Source organism: Rattus rattus, chromosome 5 (genome assembly GCF_011064425.1).
Source record: "Rattus rattus isolate New Zealand chromosome 5, Rrattus_CSIRO_v1, whole genome shotgun sequence".
Taxonomy (NCBI): domain Eukaryota; kingdom Metazoa; phylum Chordata; class Mammalia; order Rodentia; family Muridae; genus Rattus; species Rattus rattus.
Window position 1 is genome coordinate 87,435,779 of NC_046158.1, and position 22,948 is coordinate 87,458,726.

The 22,948-nt window shown below is 37.4% G+C and overlaps 1 protein-coding gene across 4 annotated transcripts in view; it reads right to left on the reverse strand.

Annotated features, from left to right (window-relative positions):
* The window catches only part of Mettl15 (methyltransferase like 15), a 173,972-nt gene that overhangs the window by 16,134 nt on the left and 134,890 nt on the right, over positions 1 to 22,948 (reverse strand). For all 4 annotated transcript variants that reach the window (XM_032903859.1, XM_032903857.1, XM_032903858.1 and 1 more), the window contains exons 4-5: positions 22,663 to 22,854; positions 18,796 to 18,974 (exon numbers count right to left, since the gene is read on the reverse strand). In XM_032903859.1, the coding sequence (XP_032759750.1) occupies positions 18,796 to 18,974; positions 22,663 to 22,854 (371 nt within the window). The remainder of the gene's footprint in view (positions 1 to 18,795; positions 18,975 to 22,662; positions 22,855 to 22,948) is intronic.

Genomic DNA, 22,948 nt, shown 5'->3' on the forward strand with positions numbered 1-22,948 from the left:
GACTTACCCTGGATCTCGATAGAATGGGGAGCAGACATGTGTAAGTGCACTTGGACCTTAAACATCACAGATAATATTCTTAGAGGCCATCTCATTGGCTGCTCATAGAAATTGTTTTCATCCACAAAAGTAGGCAAAGTGGGTTGGACAAGAGTAAGCACTCACTCAAGTTAACAGAGCAAATATGGGCAAGCAATAGATTTGAGGGTTTGTGTGTGTGTGTGTGTGTGTGTGTGTACATGTCTACATGAATGTGTACAGAGGCTAACGATCATCTTCAGTAGTTACTTAGATGCCATCCACCTTATTGGTTTTGTTTGTTTGGTTGGTTTTAGTTTGTTTCTCACACTAGTCTGCAGTTCACCAATTAGGCTAGACTGAACAGCCAGAGAATCACCAGCATCTGCCTGCTTCTACCTGCAAATGCAGCACAGCAACTACAAACTGCATGCCAACATCTTGGCATGTTTTTAAACATGGGATCAGATTCAGATGCTCGGCCGCATGGCACTGTGCTCAAACTGAACAATCTCCACAGTCTGATTATAGGAGGCTGTTGTTGTTCGTGTCCTCTGTTCTTAACCTTTCCTCAAACTTCTCAATCCCTTCGATACTCTATATTTCCTTACAACTGACTCCCAGTTAACACTAGGAATTTGTAATTTCCCCCTGAATTTTCATTTTACTTTCGAACACATCATTTCATCAACTTATTTGTCCAACAAGCATACATTAAATGCTAATCTTGTGAAAGAAAAGACTTTGCATCTAGTTTATGAGTCAGAATAAAGGTTACATAAAATGCTAGTCAGGAAATCAACATATGCATGTAATCAACATGAATCACACGAATGGAGCTTCACTGCCTTCATGTTTTCCTATTCAAATAGTGTCATGAGTCACCTATCAACTGTTGACTATGGATGGATCGAAAGAACATAAAGTTCTTTAGATATCCTTTGAAAAATGCCATAAGGTTTAAAATTACAAATGATTACTTATTTTGGTTTAATCAAAATATAATTAGTATGATTATGTCTGCTTAACAAAAATATTGCCAACTATCATCACAGCCACTGCTCACTTCGATTTCAAGATAAGAAAGATGGTCCAGAGCTCTTCTGTAGGAAGCAAGATGGAGGACTAGGGTTTAAACTAAGTCTTTTCTTTCACAAGATTAGCATTTAATTAGCGATCTCTTGCTGTGGCCAAAGAAAAGAAAGGACACTAGAATCTGGAAGTGTTCCAGCACAAAATGAAGGCAGCTACCCTCCGGCAAACACATGGACTTAAATTTTTCAAGCAGAAGCAGATCTACATACAATCTAGTTGCCTTTTTTTTTTTTTCCTTTTTTTTTTATTAGCTTTAATATTTCTTATATACATTTCGAGTATTATTCCCTTTCCCGGTTTCCGGGCAAACATCCCCCCCCCCCCTCCCCTTCCTTATGGGTGTTCCCCTCCCTGCCTTCCCTCCTTTGCCGCCCTCCCAGAATCAGTCTAGTTCACTGTGGTTCAGTATTAGCAGGACCCAGGGCTTCCCCTTCCACTGGTGCTCTTACTAGGATATTCATTGCTACCTATGAGGTCAGAGTCCAGGGTCAGTCCATGTATAGTCTTTAGGTAGTGGCTTAGTCCCTGGAAGCTCTGGTGGCTTGGCATTGTTGTACATATAGGGTCTCGAGCCCCTTCAAGCTCTTCCAGTTCTTTCTCTGATTCCTTCAACGGGGGTCCTATTCTCAGTTCAGAGGTTTGCTGCTGACATTCGCCTCTGTATTTGCTGTATTCTGGCTGTGTCTCTCAGGAGCGATCTACACTTCTGCACTTCTTTGCTTCATCCATCTTGTCTAATTGGGTGGCTGTATATATATGGGCCACATGTGGGGCAGGCTCTGAATGGATGTTCCTTCAGTCTCTGTTTTAATCTTTGCCTCTCTCTTCCCTGCCAAGGGTATTCTTGTTCCCCTTTTAAAGAAGGAGTGAAGCATTTACATTTTGATCCTCCGTCTTGAGTTTCATTTGTTCTAGGCATCTAGGGTAATTCAGGCATTTGGGCTAATAGCCACTTATCAATGAGTGAATACCATGTATGTCTTTCTGTGATTGGGTTAGCTCACTCAGGATGATATTTTCCAGTTCCAACCATTTGCCTACAAATTTCATAAACTCGTTGTTTTTGATAGCTGAGTAATATTCCATTATGTAGATATACCACATTTTCTGTATCCATTCCTCTGTTGAAGGGCATCTGGGTTCTTTCCAGCTTCTGGCTATTATAAATAAGGCTGCGATGAACATAGTGGAGCACGTGTCTTTTTTATATGTTGGGGCATCTTTTGGGTATATGCCCAAGAGAGGGATAGCTGGATCCTCAGGCAGTTTAATGTCCAATTTTCTGAGGAACCTCCAGACTGATTTCCAGAATGGTTGTACCAGTCTGCAATCCCACCAACAATGGAGGAGTGTTCCTCTTTCTCCACATCCTCGCCAGCATTTGCTGTCACCTGAGTTTTTGATCTTAGCCATTCTCACTGGTGTGAGGTGAAATCTCAGGGTTGTTTTGATTTGCATTTCCCTGATGACTAAAGATGTTGAACATTTCTTTAGGTGTTTCTCAGCCATTCGGCATTCCTCAGCTGTGAATTCTTTGTTTAGCTCTGAACCCCATTTTTTAATAGGGTGATTTGTCTCCCTGCGGTCTAACTTTTTGAGTTCTTTGTATATTTTGGATATAAGGCCTCTATCTGTTGTAGGATTGGTAAAGATCTTTTCCCAATCTGTTGGTTGCCGTTTTGTCCTAACCACAGTGTCCTTTGCCTTACAGAAGCTTTGCAGTTTTATGAGATCCCATTTGTCGATTCTTGATCTTAGAGCATAAGCCATTGGTGTTTTGTTCAGGAAATTTTTTCCAGTGCCCATGTGTTCCAAATGCTTCCCTAGTTTTTCTTCTATTAGTTTGAGTGTGTCTGGTTTGATGTGGAGGTCCTTGATCCACTTGGACTTAAGCTTTGTACAGGGTGATAAGCATGGATCGATCTGCATTCTTCTACATGTTGACCTCCAGTTGAACCAGCACCATTTGCTGAAAATGCTATCTTTTTTCCATTGGATGGTTTTGGCTCCTTTGTCAAAAATCAAGTGACCATAGGTGTGTGGATTCATTTCTGGGTCTTCAATTCTGTTCCATTGGTCTATCTGTCTGTCTCTGTACCAATACCATGCAGTTTTTATCACTATTGCTCTGTAATACTGCTTGAGTTCAGGGATAGTGATTCCCCTGAAGTCCTTTTATTGTTGAGGATAGTTTTAGCTATCCTGGGTTTTTTGTTATTCAGATGAATTTGCAAATTGTTCTGTCTAACTCTTTGAAGAATTGGATTGGTATTTTGATGGGGATTGCATTGAATCTGTAGATCGCTTTTTGGTAAAATGGCCATTTTACTATATTAATCCTGCCAATCCATGAGCATGGGAGATCTTTCCACCTTCTGAGGTCTTCTTCAATTTCTTTCTTCAGTGTCTTGAAGTTCTTATTGTACAGATCTTTTACTTGCTTGGTTAAAGTCACACCGAGGTATTTTATATTATTTGGGTCTATTATGAAGGGTGTCGTTTCCCTAATTTCTTTCTCGGCTTGTTTCTCTTTTGTGTAGAGGAAGGCTACTGATTTATTTGAGTTAATTTTATACCCAGCCACTTTGCTGAAGTTGTTTATCAGCTTTAGTAGTTCTCTGGTGGAACTTTTGGCATCACTTAAATATACTATCATATCATCTGCAAATAGTGATATTTTGACTTCTTCTTTTCCGATCTGTATCCCTTGATCTCCTTTTGTTGTCTGGATTGCTCTGGCTAGAACTTCAAGAACTATATTGAATAAGTAGGGAGAGAGTGGGCAGCCTTGTCTAGTCCCTGATTTTAGTGGGATTGCTTCAAGTTTCTCTCCATTTAGTTTAATGTTAGCAACTGGTTTGCTGTATATGGCTTTTACTATGTTTAGGTATGGGCCTTGTATTCCTATTCTTTCCAGGACTTTTATCATGAAGGGGTGTTGAATTTTGTCAAATGCTTTCTCAGCATCTAATGAAATGATCATGTGGTTTTGTTCTTTCAGTTTGTTTATATAATGGATCACGTTGATGGTTTTCCGTTATATTAAACCATCCCTGCATGCCTGGGATGAAGCCTACTTGATCATGGTGGATGATTGTTTTGATGTGCTCTTGGATTCGGTTTGCCAGAATTTTGTTGAGTATTTTTAAATCAATGTTCATAAGGGAAATTGGTCTGAAGTTCTCTTTCTTTGTTGGGTCTTTGTGTGGTTTAGGTATAAGGGTAATTGGGGCTTCTTAGAGGGGGTTCGTTAGTGTGCCTTCTTTTTCATTTTTGTGGATTGGTTTGGATAATTTTGTTTTGAGGATTTATTTGAGGTTCTGATAGATTTCTCACTTAGACCCGCCGGGACCTGGGCCTTTTTTGGTTGGGGAGACCTTTAATGACTGCTTCTATTTCCTTAGGAGTTATGGGGTTGTTTAACTGGTTTATCTGTTCTGATTTAACTTCGGTACCTGGTATCTGTCTAGGAAATTGTCCATTTCCTGTAGATTTTCAAGTTTTGTTGAATATAGGCTTTTATAGTAAGATCTGATGATTTTTTGAATTTCCTCTGAATCTGTAGTTATGTCTCCTTTTCATTTCTGATTTTGTTAATTTGGACACACTCTCTGTGTCCTCTCGTTAGTCTGGCTAGGGGTTTATCTATCTTGTTGATTTTCTCAAAGAACCAACTTTTGGTTCTGTTGATTCTTTCTATGGTCCTTTTTGTTTCTACTTGGTTGATTTCAGCTCTGAGTTTGATTATTTCCTGCCTTCTACTCCTCCTGGGTGTATTTGCTTCTTTTTGTTCTAGAGCTTTTAGGTGTGCTGTCAAGCTGCTGACATATGCTCTTTCCTGTTTCTTTTCTGCAGGCACTCAGCGCTATGAGTTTTCCTCTTAGCACAGCTTTCATTGTGTCCCATAAGTTTGGGTATGTTGTACCTTCATTTTCATTAAATTCTAAAAAGTTTTTAATTTCTTTCTTTATTTCTTCCTTGACCAGGTTATCATTGAGTAGAGCATTGTTCAGTTTCCACGTATATGTGGGCATTCTTCCTTATTGTTATTGAAGACCAGCTTTAGGCGTGGTGGTCCGATAGCACGCATGGGATTATTTCTATCTTTCTGTATCTGTTGAGGCCTGTTTTTGACCAATTATATGGTCAATTTTGGAGAAAGTACCATGAGGAGCTGAGAAGAAGGTATATCCTTTTTTTTAGGGTAGAACGTTCTATAAATATCCGTTAAGTCCATTTGGCTCATGACTTCTCTTAGTCTGTCTACGTCTCTGTTTAATTTCTGTTTCCATGATCTGTCCATTGATGAGAGTGGGGTGTTGAAATCTCCTACTATTATTGTGAGGTGCAATGTGTGTTTTGAGCTTTAGTAAGGTTTCTTTTACGTATGTAGGTGCCCTTGTATTTGGGGCATAGATATTTAGGATTGAGAGTTCATCTTGGTGGATTTTTCCTTTGATGAATATAAAGTGTCCTTCCTTATCTTTTTTGATGACTTTTAGTTGGAAATTGATTTTATTTGATATTAGAATGGCTACTCCAGCTTGCTTCTTCTGACCATTTGCTTGGAAAGTTGTTTCCCAGCCTTTCACTCTGAGGTAGTGTCTGTCTTTGTCTCTGAGGTGTGTTTCCTGTAGGCAGCAGAATGCAGGGTCCTCGTTGTATCCAGTTTGTTAATCTATGTATTTTTTATTGGGGAGTTGAGGCCATTGATGTTGAGAGATATTAAGGAATAGTGATTATTGCTTCCTGTTATATTCATATTTGGATGTGAGGTTGTGTTTGTGTGCTTTTCTTCTCTTTGTTTTGTTGCCAAGACGATTAGATTCTTGCCTCTTCTTGGGTATAGCTTGCCTCCTTATGTTGGGCTTTACCATTTATTATCCTTTGTAGTGCTGGATTTGTAGAAAGATATTGTGTAAATTTGGTTTTGTCATGGAATATCTTGGTTTCTCCATCTATGTTAATTGAGAGTTTTGCAGGATACAGTAGCCTGGGCTGGCATTTGTGTTCTCTTAGGGTCTGTATGACATCAGTCCAGGATCTTCTGGCCTTCATAGTTTCTGGCGAGCAGTCTGGTGTGATTCTGATAGGTCTGCCTTTATATGTTACTTGACCTTTTTCCCTTACTGCTTTTAATATTCTTTCTTTATTTTGTGCGTTTAGTGTTTTGACTATTATGTGACGGAGGTGTTTCTTTTCTGGTCCAATCTATTTGGAGTTCTGTAGGCTTCTTGTATGCCTATGGGTATCTCTTTTTTAGGTTAGGAAGTTTTCTTCTATGATTTTGTTGAAGATATTTACTGGTCCTTTGAGCTGGGAGTCTTCACTCTCTTCTATACCTATTATCCTTAGGGTTTGATCTTCTCATTGAGTCCTGGATTTCCTGTATGTTTTGGACCAGTAGCTTTTCCGCTTTACATTATCTTTTGACAGTTGAGTCAATGATTTCTATGGAATCTTCTGCTCCTGAGATTCTCTCTTCCATCTCTTGTATTCTGTTGGTGAAGCTTGTATCTACAGCTCCTTGTCTCTTCTTTTGGTTTTCTATATCCAGGGTTATTTCCATGTGTTCTTTCTTGATTGCTTCTATTTCCATTTTTAATTCCTTCAACTGTTTGTTTGTGTTTTCCTGGAATTCTTTCAGGGATTTTTGTGATTCCTCTCTGTAGGCTTCTACTTGTTCTCTAAGGGAGTTCTTCACGTCTTTCTTGAAGTCCTCCAGCATCATGATCAAATCTGATTTTGAAACTAGATCTTGCTTTTCTGGTGTGTTTGGATATTCCATGTTTGTTTTGGTGGGAGAATTGGGCTCCGATGATGCCATGTAGTCTTGGTTTCTGTTGCTTGTGTTCCTGCACTTGCCTCTCGCCATCAGATTATCTCTAGTGTTACTTTGTTCTGCTAATTCTGACAGTGGCTAGACTGTCCTATAAGCCTGTGTGTCAGGAGTGCTGTAGACCTGTTTTACTGTTTTCTTTCAGCCAGTTATGGGGACAGAGTGTTCTGCTTTCGTGTGTGTAGTTTTGTCCCTCTACAGGTCTTCAGCTGTTCCTGTGGGCCTGTGTCTTGAGTTCACCAGGCAGGTCACTTGCAGCAGAAAAGTTGGTCTTACCTGTGGTCCCGAGGCTCGAGTTCGCTCGCGGGGTGCTGCCCACGGGCTCTCCGCGGTGGCAGCAACCGGGAAGATCTGCGCCGCCTCTTCTGGGAGCCTCCGTGCACCAGGGTTCCAGATGGCCTCCGGTGTTTTCCTCTGGAATCAGCAATGTGTGTAGAGAGCAGTCTCTTCTGGTTTCGCAGGCGTGTCTGCCTCTCTGAAGGTTTAGCTCTCCCTCCCACGGGATTTGGGTGCAGAGAACTGTTTATCCGGTCTGTTTCCTTCAGGTTCCGGCGGTGTCTCAGGCAGGGCTCCTGCCTCACCTGGGCCCTCCCCCACGGGAGCCCAGAGGCCTTATACAGTTGCCTCTGGGGCCAGGGATGTGGGCAGGGGTGGGCAGTGTTGGTGGTCTCTTCCGCTCTGCAGCCTCAGGAGGGCCCACCTGACCAGGCAGTAAGGTATCTCTCCCACGGGTTCTGGGAGCAGAGAGCTGCTGCGGGCCGGGATCCGCGGGTGTGGGGCTAGTTGCTTTTGAAGATTACATAAAATCACATGCATTCTGAAACAGTCTAGCTACACATACTTCTTCCCAAACCACGTGCATTTTCCCATCCAGTGTGCGTTTGCAGATGTTGATAGTCATTTAAAAGATTCTATAATCAAGAAAATATTTGTTTGAAAATTGTTCTTTAGCACGTTATTCAATAATAAGATAAGAAGATACATATAACCTTATCCTAAAAACAAACGAATCAAAGCACCAAGAAGCAGTGTGTTTTTTTTTTAGCTTGCCAGCATATGCTATTTCAATGTTGTTAGAGCATTTATATTCTTATGATTGACATGATCATGATGTATAAAATGAGAAATCATTTTTTAATAATTTGATGTTATTTTAAAGTCAGTATCACCTGATTTAATATGCATTTTGATAATTTCATGCATTGACATTGGAAAATGTCTCCTCGCCTCATGGTCCTTATTGGCTAAAGCACCATGTTCAATTAAACTAAATGTGGTATACACAATAAGTAAAAGATTTCTACGTAGCCACATTTAAAAATATTCAAAAGGGAAAGTTAATTTTAAAACTATATGTAATACAGGTAGCATTAAGTATGCCATTTCAACATATATTTAAGAGAAAATTATTTTATAAACAGTATTAAATGTGGTATATAGTTTACATTTATTTTAATAAATATTTGTATTATAAATATTATATTTTACTTTTTGAAATTAAAACATAATTATATCAACCATCCATCTCCTTTCTTAAGCCCTTACTTGTATCCTCATATTCTCTCAAATTCATGGCCTATTTGTCTTTAATTTTTATTACGTGTGTGTGTGTGTGTGTGTGCGCACGTGTGTGTGCATGTGTAAGTGTATACATGCACATATATGAATATATACTTGTTCTGGAGTAGACACATATCAAGCACCATGACCAAATGTAACTACTAATGACCGTATTGAGCAATTCAAATGTGGCATAAAATTCAAAGAAACTATGCACCATATTCTATGCCTTGAACTTTTGTTCACGCAGTGCAACAGAGGCACAGATGCAAACATCTTAGCTATTTCTAGTACTCCCAGGAGGATGAGCTAGAATTAGTCAGAGGAAATGGACATGAGAGAAGAAGCAGGAAGACTGCAATTCTGGGGACAAGTAAATGTAAGACTTGTAGAAGGTGACTCTGAAATGTCTGAAAGGCAGGAACTTCAGCCTGGAATACAACAGGTCAAAGTGGAAAAGGCTACAGCCAGACATGATTTTACAGTCTACTGCTAGACAGATGTTTAGTAAATGATTTACAGTCATTTTTAATTCTTTATGACTTTACTTCATTTGTAAACATATTAGAATAAAAGTTACACTTAAAATGTGAATTGCTATTTTTAAATTACTTTTGTAGAAATACTATAGATACTATATAAAAATAGTATGTATGTTTGATCAATATATTGCTATTCTTTTTCTAAATATCGTGTGTTTGAATATGTGTAGAAACATGAACACTCGGAGCTTGGCTTCTGCCTTTGGGAACCTCCCGGATATTCTTAGTGCCAGCAAAATGCACCAGGCTTTAGGTTTACACATCACTGCACATTGATCTGATACACTGAGGACTTTCCTGACAATGATGTGACTCCAGGTGTGGTTCTTGGTATTCCCTGTTCTCTTGGATTATAATGTTTTGAAAGGAAAAGGAAGTGATTTATATATTTCCATTAAAACATAGCTCATAAGATGTGTCAGGAATTGAATGTGATATACCTTGGAGGTCTGGGAGTCCAGGATAGGTTTAAACATATTAATGCCAATTTATTAGAAGTAGAAAGACATTTAAATTTAGCCTTTATATATTCAGATTTACAAAAATACTTGCTTCTTAAACAAAACAATTGCATTAGGAAATACACCATTTTGAAGAATATCTGCCCTCCACCACATCTACTCAGAATCTGTGATTGTATTCTGCCCTAGAAACAAGCATATACTAGATTAAGATGTGTCCTAAATCCCAAATCAATGGTTTCCTGTAAGGAGGAAATTCAGAAACGAAAACAGGCAAAAGGACAATGTCAAGTGACTATATAGTTGGAGACAGAGACATTTACAAGCTATAGAACACCAATAACTGCTGGGGACCAGTAAGGTCTAGGAACAGATGAGGAAGAATCTTGGTCAGGGTCCTGCTGGTATCTCCATTTCAGTTCATGTCTTGAAACAAGTAGAACACATTTCTATTGCTTGAAGTTCCCTAGTCAGCAATGCTTTGCAGTGACACCTATAGGAACTATGGAGATTTCATCCCCTTCCTGTTTCCTATTTTCTTCAGGAAGCAGCTCTCATAAAATTTGATTTGTCCACTTGATAAGTAGGCTCTTTTGTCTGCTCAAGAAATTGTTTGAAAGAAGCATTCTAGTTTGTAATGTTAACATAAAGTCTTACTTTAGTCAAAAGAGCTCTGTGTTCATAGCATTTACTACTGTCATTAGGAAACTAAAACATTACATAAAATGATGAAATATTGATTATGAGAAAAAAGGCATACAGAGAAGGCTGTTTCTTTGCAGTTGTGTTCCCATGTTGGTGCAGAAGCCTTTTAATTTTATATAATCCAATTTATCAATTCTTGACATTATTTCTGAGCATAGTTTACTCTGCTTCAGAAAGTCACTTATCTGTCTGTAAGTCCATTCCTTCTATTTTACTCCAACCACCTTAGTTTGAATCTTACACTGATTCATTTGAATTGAATTTTAAGCCAAATGAAAGGAGTGTGAAGTGTCATTTTCCCACCTATCATTTTCATAGCACTATTACTGAAAAAGGATATTTCTTCTATAATAAAAATCCTTGGTATCTGTAGTAAATCAGTTGGGCTATAGATATGGTGTATATCTTTAATTATTCTATCTTATTCCATTGGTTTTCATGTCCATTTTTTGTGACCCCACCATGATGCTATTACTATGATTCTACAATTTGAAATCAGACATTGTGATAGCTGCAGCATTGTTCCTTTTGCTTGTCTGGGATATTTTGTAATTCTCTGGGAATTTTAGGGTTTGTTTTTCAAGTTGAGTGAAAAATGTCACTGGAAGTTTGGTTGGCATTGCATTGAAGTTGATCAGTGTTACATAACATGAAAACACATCTACTCATTTGAGGTAGTAACAAGAAAAGACTAAATACATAAATCCAACCAAGTGTAGCTGAATGAAATGAGTTTATTAGTGTTAATTACAGGAGTACTCAAAGGCAGAATCATCATCATAACCCTACTGTAAAACTCTAGCTAACTAATTAACCTGGAAGAGGCTCCATGCAGAGTCATTTCTGTTCAATAGTTGGTTTTACAATAGGCACAGGCCCTGGAAATATAATAAATCTCTGAGTTTGCTAAGTGTGGTAAACTCTGTAAGTTTCCTGAATCTTGTGAGCTTTGAAGCACCCCAATCTTATGACTTTCCAATCTTCTAAAAGGGAAGGTTTCAACTTCTAAGAATTAGAAACATAAGACTATTTTTATTGAATATTTTCTATTTACATTTCAACTTTTTTTCCACTTGCCGGTTTCCCATCCATAAGATGCCTATCCCACCCCCCCCTTTCTTCTACAGGGTGTGATTTTAGTGGGATTGCTTCAAGATTCTCTCCATTTAGTTTCATGTTGGCTACTGATTTGTTGTATATTGTTTTTACTATGTTTAGGTCTGGGCCTTGAATTCCTAATCTTTCCAAGCCTTTTAACATGAAGAGGTGTTGAATTTTGTCAAATGCTTTCTCAACATCAAATTAGATCATCATGTGGCTTTTTTTCTTTTATGTTGTTTACATAGTGGATAACTTTGATGGATTTCCATATATTGAACCATCCCTGCTTCCCTGGGATGAAGCCTACTTGATCATGATGGATGGTTGTTTTAATGAGTTCTTGGATTTGAGTTGCAAGAATTTTTTTGAGTATTTTTAAATTGATATTCATAAGGAAAATTGGTCTGAAGTTCTCCTTCCTTGTTGAGTCTTTGTGTGGTTTAGGTATAAGAGTAATTGTGGCTTCATAAACGAAATTGGGTAGTGCTACTTCTGGCTTTATTTTGTGGAATATTTTGGACAGTAATGGTATTAGGTCTTCTATGAAGGTCTGATAGATTTCTGCACTAAATCCATCTGGTCCTGGGCTTTTTTTGGTTGGGAGACTTTTAATAACTGCTTCTATTTCTTTAGGAGTTATGGGACTGTTTAGATGGTTTATCTGATCCTGATGTAACTTTGGTACCTGGTATCTGTCTAAAAATTGTCCCTTTCCTCCTCATTTTCCAGTTTTCTTGAATATAGGCTTTTGTAGTAGGATCTGATGATTTTTTTCTGAATTTACTCAGATTCTGTTGTTATGTCTCCCTTTTCATTTTTGATTTTGTTAATTTGGATACATTCTCTGTGCCCCCCTTTTAGTCTGGCTTGTTGATTCTTTGTATAGTTTTTTGTTTGTACTTGGTTGATTCAGTCCTGAGTTATCATTGAGTAGAGCATTGTTCAACTTCCATGAGTATGTGGGATTTCTGTCAATTTTGTTGTTATTGAAGACCAGCCTTAGTCTGTGGTGATCTGACAGGATACATAGGATTATTTCAATATTCTTGTATCTCTTGCAGCCTGTTTTGTGACCGGTTATGTGGTTAATTTTGAAGAAGGTACCAGGAGCTGCAGAGAAGAAGGTATATTCTTTTGTTTTAGGATGAAATGTTCTGTAGATATCTATGAAATGCATTTGGTTCATAACTTCTGTTAGTTTCTCTTTGTCTCTGTTTAGTTTCTGTTTCCATGATCTGTCCCTTGATGAGAGTGCTGTGTTGAAATCTCCTACTATTATTGTGTGAGGTGCAATGTGTGCTTTGAGCTTTAGTAAGGTTTCCTTTACGAATATAGGTGTCCTTGCATCTGGAACATAGATATTCAGGATAGAGAGTTCATCTTGGTGAATTTTTCCTTTGATGAATATTAAGTTTCCTTCCTTATCTTTTTTGATATCTTTTGGTTGAAAGTTGATTTTATTTGATATTAGAATGGCTACTCCAGCTTGTTCCTTGGGACCTTTGCTTGGAAGATTGTTTTCCAGCCTTTTACTCTGAGGGAGTGTCTGTCTTTGTCACTGAGGTGTGTTTCCTGTATGCAGCAAAATGCTGGGTTCTCTTTACCTATCCAGTCTGCTAGTCTATGTCTTTTTTGTTTGGGGGCAGGGGTGAGTCCTTTGATGTTAAGAACTATTAAGGAATGGTGATTGCTGTTTTCTGTTATTTTTGTTGTTAGAGGTGGAATTATGTTTGTGTGGCTTTCTTGTTTTGGGTTCATTACAAGAAGATTACTTTCTTGCTTTTTCTAGGGTGTAGTTTCCTTCCTTCTGTTGGAGTTTTCTATCTATTATCCTTTAAAGGACTGGATTTGTGGAAATATATATCTCCATCTATGTTACTTGAGAGTTTTGCTGAGTATAGTAGCCTGGGCTGGCATTTGTGCTCTCTTAGGGTCTGTATGACATCTGCCCAGGATCTTCTGGTTTTCATAGTCTCTGGTGAGAAGACTGGTGTAATTCTGATAGATCTGCCTTTATATGTTACTTGACCTTTTTTTCTTATTGCTTTTAATATTCTTTCTTTATTTTGTGAATTTGGTGTTTTAACTATTATGTGATGGGGATAATTTCTTTTCTGGTCCAGTCTGTATGGAGTTCTCTAGGTTTCTTGTATGTTTATGAGCATCTCTTTCTTTAGGTTAGGGAAGTTTTCTTCTATAATTTTCTTGACAATATAAGTTGGAAGTCTTCGCTCTCTTCTATACCTAATATCCTTAGGCTTGATCTTCTCATTATGTCCTGGAATTCCTGGATGTTTTGGGTTAGGAACGTTTTGTGTTTTACATTATCTTTGATGGTTGTGTAGATGTTTTTTATGGTATCTTCTGTCCCTGAGATTCTCTCTTCTATGTCTTGTATTCTGTTGGTGATGCCTGCATCTATGACTCCTAATCTCTTTCCTAGGTTTTCTATCTCCAGGTTTGTCTCCCTTTGTGATTTCTTTATTGTTTCTATTTCCATTTTCAAATCCTGGATGGTTTTGTTCAATTCCTTCACCTGTTTGGTTGTGTTTTCATGTAATTCCCTAAGGGATTTTTGTGTTTCCTCTTTAAGGGCTTCTACTTCTTTGCCTATGCTGTCCTGCATTTCTTTAAGGGAGTTACTCATGTCCTTCTTAAAGTCCTCTATCATCATCATGAGATGTGATTTAAATCCAATCTTTTCCGGTGTGTTTGGATATCCAGTATTTGCAGTGGTGGGAGAATCTGGGCTCTGATGACGCCAAGTAGTCTTGGTTTCTGTTGCTTAGGTTCCTGACCTTGCCTCTTACCATTGGGTTGCCTCTGGAGTTAGCTTGTCTTGCTGTCTCTGACAATGACTTGTCCCTCCTGTAAGCCTTTGTGTCAACACACCTGTTGACCTGTTTTCTTTCAGCCACATCAGGGAACAGAGAACTGCTCCTGGGTTTGTGTGTCTTGAAGCTTCCAGGCAGGTGGCTTGGAGCAGAAGAGTTGGTCTTACCTCTGCTCTTGGGTGTGTCCGTGCTCCTGGTGACTGGCTTTCAGCCGTGAGCACAGGCCGAAACCACAAGGGTCCTGCCCCTGACTGCTCCTAGGTTCTAGTATCCAGAGGGCACTAGGCAGGTTCCTCTTGGGCCAGGAATGTGAGCAGAAATGGCGGTCTCCCCTGAGCTCTCAGAATTGTCTTCTGAGAATTCAGCTCTCTCCCCCATGGGATTTGGGTACAGAGAACTGTGGAATGGGTTCAGCTCCAGCAGCAGGCAGAAACTGGAAGTGGCCTGTCCCAGGCTTCTCCTGCCTTTGTGTCAACATAAAACTTTTAGAAACACAGCAATTTTCAATTTTATTTTCCAGTCCATAAATGTGAGATGCCAGAGGTCAATGCCAGGTACCATTCCCCAGGTGCTGACCATCTGTTATGTTGTAAAGAATGATTTTTAATATTTATATGTCCATTTTTCAGACTCTCCGAGTCTGTATGTACCATATGGGTGCTTGCAAGTAAACCTGGGTCGTCTGTAAAAGTACCTTCAACTAATAAGCAATCTTTTCAGCCCCCTGACCTTTGCTTTTCTGAGACAAGGTCTGAATTCCTGCCTAGCTGGATAGGCTGGCTGACAAGGGTTCCACCTGACTCCACTTTTCCAGTGCAGGGATAACAAACATGTGCCCACCATTTTCATCATTTTAATGTGATTCCTGTGATCAAACATGTCCTCATGCTGAGCAGCAAGACCTTTACCAAATAATTTGTCTTTCTAGCCCTATTTGATTTAGTTTTTTTGCAGTTATTATCAAAGTGATCATTTTCTTCATTTCCTTTTCAGGTGATCTGTTATTAGCACATAGGAAAGTTATCCATTTATATGTTAATATTATATACTGTTACTTTGCTAATCAGTTCATAGAGAGTTCGGGTAGAATCTTCAGCTATTTTATGTATAGGATCATGTCATCTTCAATAAGAATAATTTGCTTTTCCCTTTTCCTATTTATACACCTTTAATTTATTTCTTTTGTAACGTGAATCTAGTTAAGATTTCAGTGACAATATTGGATGAGTGGAGCATGACTACCCATATTTTTCCTCATTGTAGCAAAAATGTTTGCAGGTTTTCTCCACTGAGTATAATGTGGCTCCAGATGTGGCATATACACTCTTATTATCTTGAGGAAGGTTCCTTCTATTATTATTCTCTTCAGGATATTTATCAATGGGGAATGTTAGTTTTCATCAAAGACCTTTTCTGTACCTATTGATTTGTGTTTGTTTGCATCCTTGAAATAAAGGCCATTTGGTCATGGGAAGAACCGACTTTCTGAAAAAGACTCAGCTATGCTCTGAAATAATGTGAAGAACTAATAAATTGGATTATATAAAATTAAAAGCTTCTGCATGGCCATGGAAGCACTCCTGCAGAGAAACATCCTCCTTTGTATGCCTTTTCTCTCATAGTCAATATTTCATCATCTTATGTTATGCTTCATTCATTTACCTAATGATAGCAGTAAATGCTATGAACACAGGGCTCTTTTGATTGAAGCAGGACTTTATGTTAACACTACAAAATAGAATGTGTTGTTGAGTTCTGTTCTTTATTGGAACTATGCAGGTCTAGCGAAGTATTGGATATGAGAACCTACAACCACTACTTTGCTAAACCAGCATGGTCCCCAACTACATTCTAAGCATTCGTCCTTCTCCTCACAGAAAAGTGTTACCTTTACCCCTCATCAAGAAAAATTCTGTTTGCACGAGACAGAGACCACTACAGAAAACCACAACTAATGAGCATGTAGACTGTGGAAGCCAGCCTGACTGGATAGAACTGCAATATAACTCCCATGTGTAACCTCAGGGATCCTTGTGGAACAGGACGCTGAGTGATTTTAAGAGCCAGAGGAACACTGTTTTGCTGTGAGACTGTGTCTCCTAGTAATAACAGAAGCTATTCCCATCTAGTATAATCTCACCTACATGACTGCCTAAACACAATCTGAACAAAGAAAACAAGCCAGAACCCAACTAAGGAATCTTGGGTAAAAACAGTTGTCCCACGGGAAAAAAAATGCACGATTTAGGTATCTAATACCAAATGATTATCACCCCTTAAACATATGCAAGTAACATACTATTAAGCAAATTGTAGTCATATATTTAGAAATATATATATGTATATATATGCACATACATGTATATACATATACATACATGTATATGTATGCATGTATTTTCTTTCCTGTCGTGTCCTTTTCAGTCAGCTTCAGTTTCTGGTTTCATAAAAAGAGCTCAGTGTCATTCTTTTACTCTGCTTTATGGAGTGTTTTGTGGAGAGTTGGTTAGTCCTTCAAGAGTTTCATAGAATTCAGCAGAGAAAACACATGGGCTTAGCTGGTTTAGTTGGAAAGCCCCAATCTCATTGCTTGTTATAGATCTATTAAGCGTTTTCTTGGTTCAATTCTGGTAGGTCACAGTTTTTCTCTTTTTCAAAATCTCATCTTGCCATCAAAAAAGTTATATTTCTAATGACTGATATTGAAGACATAAAAACAGACTCAGAGAACTCAGTGTTTTAATGCCATTCACAATTTTTTTCCTTGCCCATATATGAATATTCTGTTTTCCTTCACTGTTGATACGGCGCTAATGCTTTCTTAACATCACAACATTTCGAGGAATACTTACTTATATTGTTCCTGTGGTATATGTTCACATCGGTTTATCTAATACTAGAATGGTATTTCCCCAAGTTCACAGATTCAGATCCAGAAACAAAACAGCTAATTTAATTTATTAAAATATATTCCCAATTAGGTCTCAAATGCATGGTCTCCTAAATTTTAATTAGTACTAACTGTCCTTAATTAGGCTGTAGTCTTGAGCAAACCACTGGTCCTCTTTAGAATTGGTTTTATATAGATAAAGGTTTTTAACACAACACTCTCTAGGGTTCTCGTTAGCTACAAACCTTCATATCAGTACCAGACAAAATTATGTTTTCTTATGAATAAATAATGTCATTTCTCATGGAAAATGGCATGTCATGCTTCTTAAAGACAGCAAGGACAAGTACTGGTGCCTGGTGAGGAGAGATTGAGAAGGGCAAGTTGTGTAAGGAGAAGCAGGATCTAGTACCTGCTAACATGCCAGTGTAAACTCTTTACAGCGAGAGGAAATCATAAAATACTCTATGTTTACAAAACCTACATGAATTCTGCTCCAACTTTAATAAAAGATAGTAAGTGTGAAAGGACCTGGTAAATGCCGCTTAAAAATTTAAGAACTTGGTTAATTCTTTTTATTTTATTATATGTTAAATAGAATACAATATTTTTAATTATATTTAATTATGCCATAAAACAACTGCTATATGAAAGCTTAATGATTTGAGTGAATTCATAATGAAGTTTTATTCCTGAAACTCCATCTAGTATTATCATAGCCTTAGTTAATTCTGGCTCCTTTAAAAACACTATATAAATATGCCTTTTATTTATTTATTACTTATATAATTTAATAAGAAAGAATGAAAACAATCTTAATACAGCTTTCATATATAAAAATGATATATTGTTTCTGTTAGTCCAACAGGATGAAGACTTTCCACTGTAATTCTGTTAAATAACTGCAGGAGTTACAGTTTTGCTTTGAGAAACTTTCATCAGAACACGGCTGTGAAACAGCTTGGGCTTCAAATGAAAGGACGCAATAACGCGCCTCCTAGCTAGAGTCAGGTTCAAGAGGTTTATGGTGGGGAACAGCAGAGAAGATGAAATGCTTCAATAAGTCCCTTAGGCTGATTTAGTTAGCATCCGCAAAGCAGAGTAACCTATACATCACATACCCTCTGTTGCCTGACTGTTTAGAATAGATGTATGAGTCACTGAGGTTTATTTTAGCAGTCAGGCAATGCAATTCTCCTTTTGCCTGAAATATTAAAACGTAGAAATATGAAACTATGAGAGGTAACGTCACATCTCATGCAGGATGCTTATCAACCACTGGGACAGGGCAAAGCATTCTTTAAACCTTGTTGTTCCATGTTTCACCTTGGTCAGTGCAAATGATAAGTTCGCATGTATGAAATTTCTATCATCTTAATCAGACGCCTATGATGAAGCTTTTAAAATACCCTGTGTGGTGTTAGAGTTGCTGGAGTGGGAAAGTTTAAAAATAAAGAAAAATAGTCCTGATTCTTGAGAAGGATATGAAGGACTCTGTTCTCTGTTCTGAATGATTTCATATACAAATGAATCCCTCTGGGACAGAAAGGCATACACACACACACACACACACACACATACACACACACACACACACACACACACACGATACCACTATATATGTATTATATATGTGCAATACATTATATATGAAATTATATATATACATATATATATACACATATATACACGCAATGCATATTGATTGAACTTGTTAATCTTAGGCAGCACAGAGACTTAAAAAGGGTACCTGCAACAATGCTGGCAAGTTGCTGGGTTCTAGAGATAGGGTATGTGCTGCGTGCTTGAATGATCGCAGAAGCAATTTTTTTGGCATGTTTCTCCTCTCCATATGCTCTTAGGATGGACGCAAGTGCTTGTTGATCTAAAGCATTCACAACATCGGCAGCAGTGGGCATGTCAGGGTACCTGTCCACAAGAAGAGCCAATCAGTTTACTGACACCATTTTCATTGACAAGAGTTGGTTTTTCAGAGCACAGGAAACGTGAACTCAGGCAGTCATAACACACTGCCTAGACCAAATTCTAAAACAGACTAAAGTATCACACACATGAAAAGTTTCCAGTTTACACTGTAAGCTTATGGGAAGAGAAACCGGAAACATTCAATAAAATCAAGGTAAAGGGAAGTTAAAGTATTTTGCTAACCTTTAAATTTCAGTCATTATAAAAGTTAATATTGATCATGTAGGTTTCTCATAAAATAAAATAATAGGAGAACGTTCCATATAACTTGTTCAATATGTAAGTTACTAATTGAATCATTATTTTTTTTTTTTAGAATGGGAGATATAATGCTGACAGGTGATAGCTGAGCATCTAAAGGCTGAGGAGAAAATTAATGTATGGCAGCAAAGAACCTATGAGTGAGACCAAAAAAAAATATATATATATATATCCAACCTAGAAAGTCTCCCTCACAATAACTAAAAAGACCTAGTGTTAACTGAGAGTGTTTTGGATATTTGATAAAAGATTAGTTATCAGAGGCAAATATCCCCATGGATTAAGTCCTCAAAATAAACAGTATTGATTGAACAAGCCTAAATACTACTTTCAATCAAGGGGCACAAAGAAAGCCCAAGTTCTGACAACATAGACTAAATTATGCAAGCAGAAAACAGCGCTGTCTGTCAGATCATTCTAGTTTATTTCCATTTACAGAAGTGGGTCAAAGCATTCTAACTGATGAGCTAGCCATGGCTCGACTTATTAGAAACATCTGCTAGTAGTACACTTACTACTCCCACATAAATATGATGGGTTAGTAGCTGCACACTGTGACTAGTTATGAGTTCCAAAGATATGGGAGCAGTAAGACCTGAGGTTTAGCCAGAGTGAGGTTGTGAAGACATCTAAAACTCTCTGTGAAAATTATTAACTTGTTAACATGCTTATGCATTCAGGAGAATTTTTGTCCTCACTGTATACTCCTTTTGCATGTATCTAACTATCTTTCAGTCTGTCTCTAAAACTCTTACCTCTCTCCGACTGTTTTAGGGAGTAGGAAAAGATCCTGTTCTATGTATGATAGTTTCTTTTTGGTTTCACTTGCTTTTATCTATTTATTCATGTTTTGAATAGAAATAGATTCTACCACCCCACCTTTCCACCCTCCATCCCCTCCCACTCCCTCAAACTTACAGGCTCTTTTTCTTTTGATATCCCTGTACCAATGAATGTTTTATATGGTAGCCCTAACGTTCATCTCAGTGGGTTCCCTTTTTGGCTTACAAAATAAAGACCTTTTCTTTAAGGTTATATTTATATATGAATTATATATTATATATGAATTATATATTATATATTATATATGAATTAATTGCAATCTTGTTATATTGGATAGAGTTTTAAATGCATTAGACTCTCCATTTTAATCTGGGAAATGAATATAACAATGCTTATTTCAATTATCAGAATTATTGGGAGAAGCTGCCTACATGAGCAAATACAGACAATTCAATAACTGGGCAACAAATATTCATGTCTTTCAGACCTTTCCCATTCATATATTTGTCAGTAATTATTTGAACATAAAAGACAAAACTCTTGCTAGTAAATTTGGACCCTTAGCTCTATTAAAACAATCATAAGATACTATGGATACATTTAGTTTTCATGATAACTTTCTCTTTTAAACAAGAAAGTTAAAGTAGCATTTTGATCAAGTGGCATTCAATGAACACCAGGTAAAATTTCATTTTACTCTTACATTAAAACAAAATAGGTGCGTAAAAGTTTCCATAATGCTAGAAGACAACAGGATCACGACTCTGGGGCTTAGCAGGCCACAAACCTACTTTAGAATAGGCATTAATATAAACAAGAAGAACTGCTTCTCTCACAAACAGGAAGTTTCCCTGTGTTAGTCTATAGTTCAGTGACTTAACTTGAGCGCCAATTTATTATGTCCTAACAAAGATTATATATACTAACAGAGTTAGCCTTTCAAGTCCTTGAGGTTGGAATTCCTCTCTATTACATGAGAAGATAATATAATCTAAAGGCAGTGGTTGTTGAAAGTGGAGTCAACATAGAATTAAGACTCTAGTGCTAAATGTTTCTTGTGTGTATCTTTGTCACAGGGATGTATCACTCTCTGGGGTCTGACAGACCACATATGTGGATTTCTGTGTTTTTATGTGCATACAGATAGTTTGCTTTTTTACCTTCTACTTGGATTTGCACTGTATATATTTGCACATCTGGATTTCATTTTCCTATATATTCAAGTAAAGCAATTTCCCTATTCTAATATAGGTTATAGTCCATATCATCAACCTGGAAGACCCTCATATATGTATGTATATTATCTACATAGATAATGTGGACTATAACCTATATGATATATACATATATGATATGACACATATCATATATGTAGTTCTCGAGGAGAAACTTATAGATGGAGATTTACTAATTAAAATTTGCCCAAGAAGCTTTTACAATAAGAATGTGGCAATTTACTTCCATTAATTAGAAGCTTTAGTCAACTGTTTGCAGAAAGTATCTTCCATATGAAGACACAGGAAGTGTATACACTTATCCAACATTTTATTTCTATAAAACTATCTTAATTTCAAAAGTTAAGAATATCTGACCTTCATTATTAGTTACTTATTAAAGAATTTTATTATTTTATTATATGATATTATAATTATGAATGTCAATAATTCAAACAGAAGAGGACATAGGATTCAAAAGTGATAGGATGCTAATAAATGTCGGAAGGTAAGTTAACCAGTCGTGTCATGTAACAAGGGAAGATAATTTACATGAAGAATATTTACGTCACAATATTTGTGCCATGACACAATGAGTAGAAGAAAAGCGAGGTTAACCTTCTGGCCTCATACTACTGGTAAATCTAGATGTCAATACTAATATAACCTTTAAATCCAATGTAGAAAAAAGAAACTTTTTGATTTTCTCCTACAGTGCAAGACAATGCCATAGTGGATTTGTGTGTCCATTTGAATTGAATAATGGCAAACAGGCATGAGTATTTCCAGCGTTAAAGAATGAGGAGGAGTCATAGGTGATACTTCCATACAGATATGCATAGGTATGTAATGATGTGTGATATAGTGCCATATATTGTAGATCTTTGAAAAAGGTTCTACTAGGGTGACTGCTAAAGAAATAGGACAGAAATATAATTGCTGATCATGGAGATCCTACCATTTTTGCAGGATTATAAAATAATATCAATTAAATACAGCTCCGGTTCTCACAGGGACATGTGTATACAAGCACAAAGATGAAGCCATTGTTTCAGCATCTATTTTTTTCTACATTACTATTGAAAAACTATGTTGTAATTAGTGAAAAAAATCACCTAAAAGTAGATTTTTTCCCATTCTGAATACCTCATTCTTTTCTGTAAAAACAGTAAATATTTTCCTTTTAGAATTTCAAAGCTAAAAAAAAATACTGAAGACTACAGTGAGTATCAAACACAGCTGATGCACTATGCATGGACAGTTTTGGATGTGGGAGTGTGCTGGGAATTTTTCAGTCTTCAAGGAAATTACATTCAAAATATTTAAGAAATTGATTTTCTTGTGGTAAGAAGCAATGCTTTTTCAATACCGACCTGTCTCCATCCATCCTCATGTCCAAGGGGCCATCTTTCCGAAGGGAGAAACCTCGTTCAGGAGCATCCAGTTGCATGGATGAACACCCCAGATCTAAAAGGACACCATCAACAGTCCCTGGCTGCACTCCAGCTTTCATTAGCAAAGTCTCTGCCTGGCTGAACTGGCCCAGCATTGCATGGATCTGTGTCCTGTGAATAAATCCAAGAGTAAAGATACACTGATTGTATTAATCTTTCTTCAAGTCTCTGACCATTGGAAGCAAGCACATCATATCAACAGATG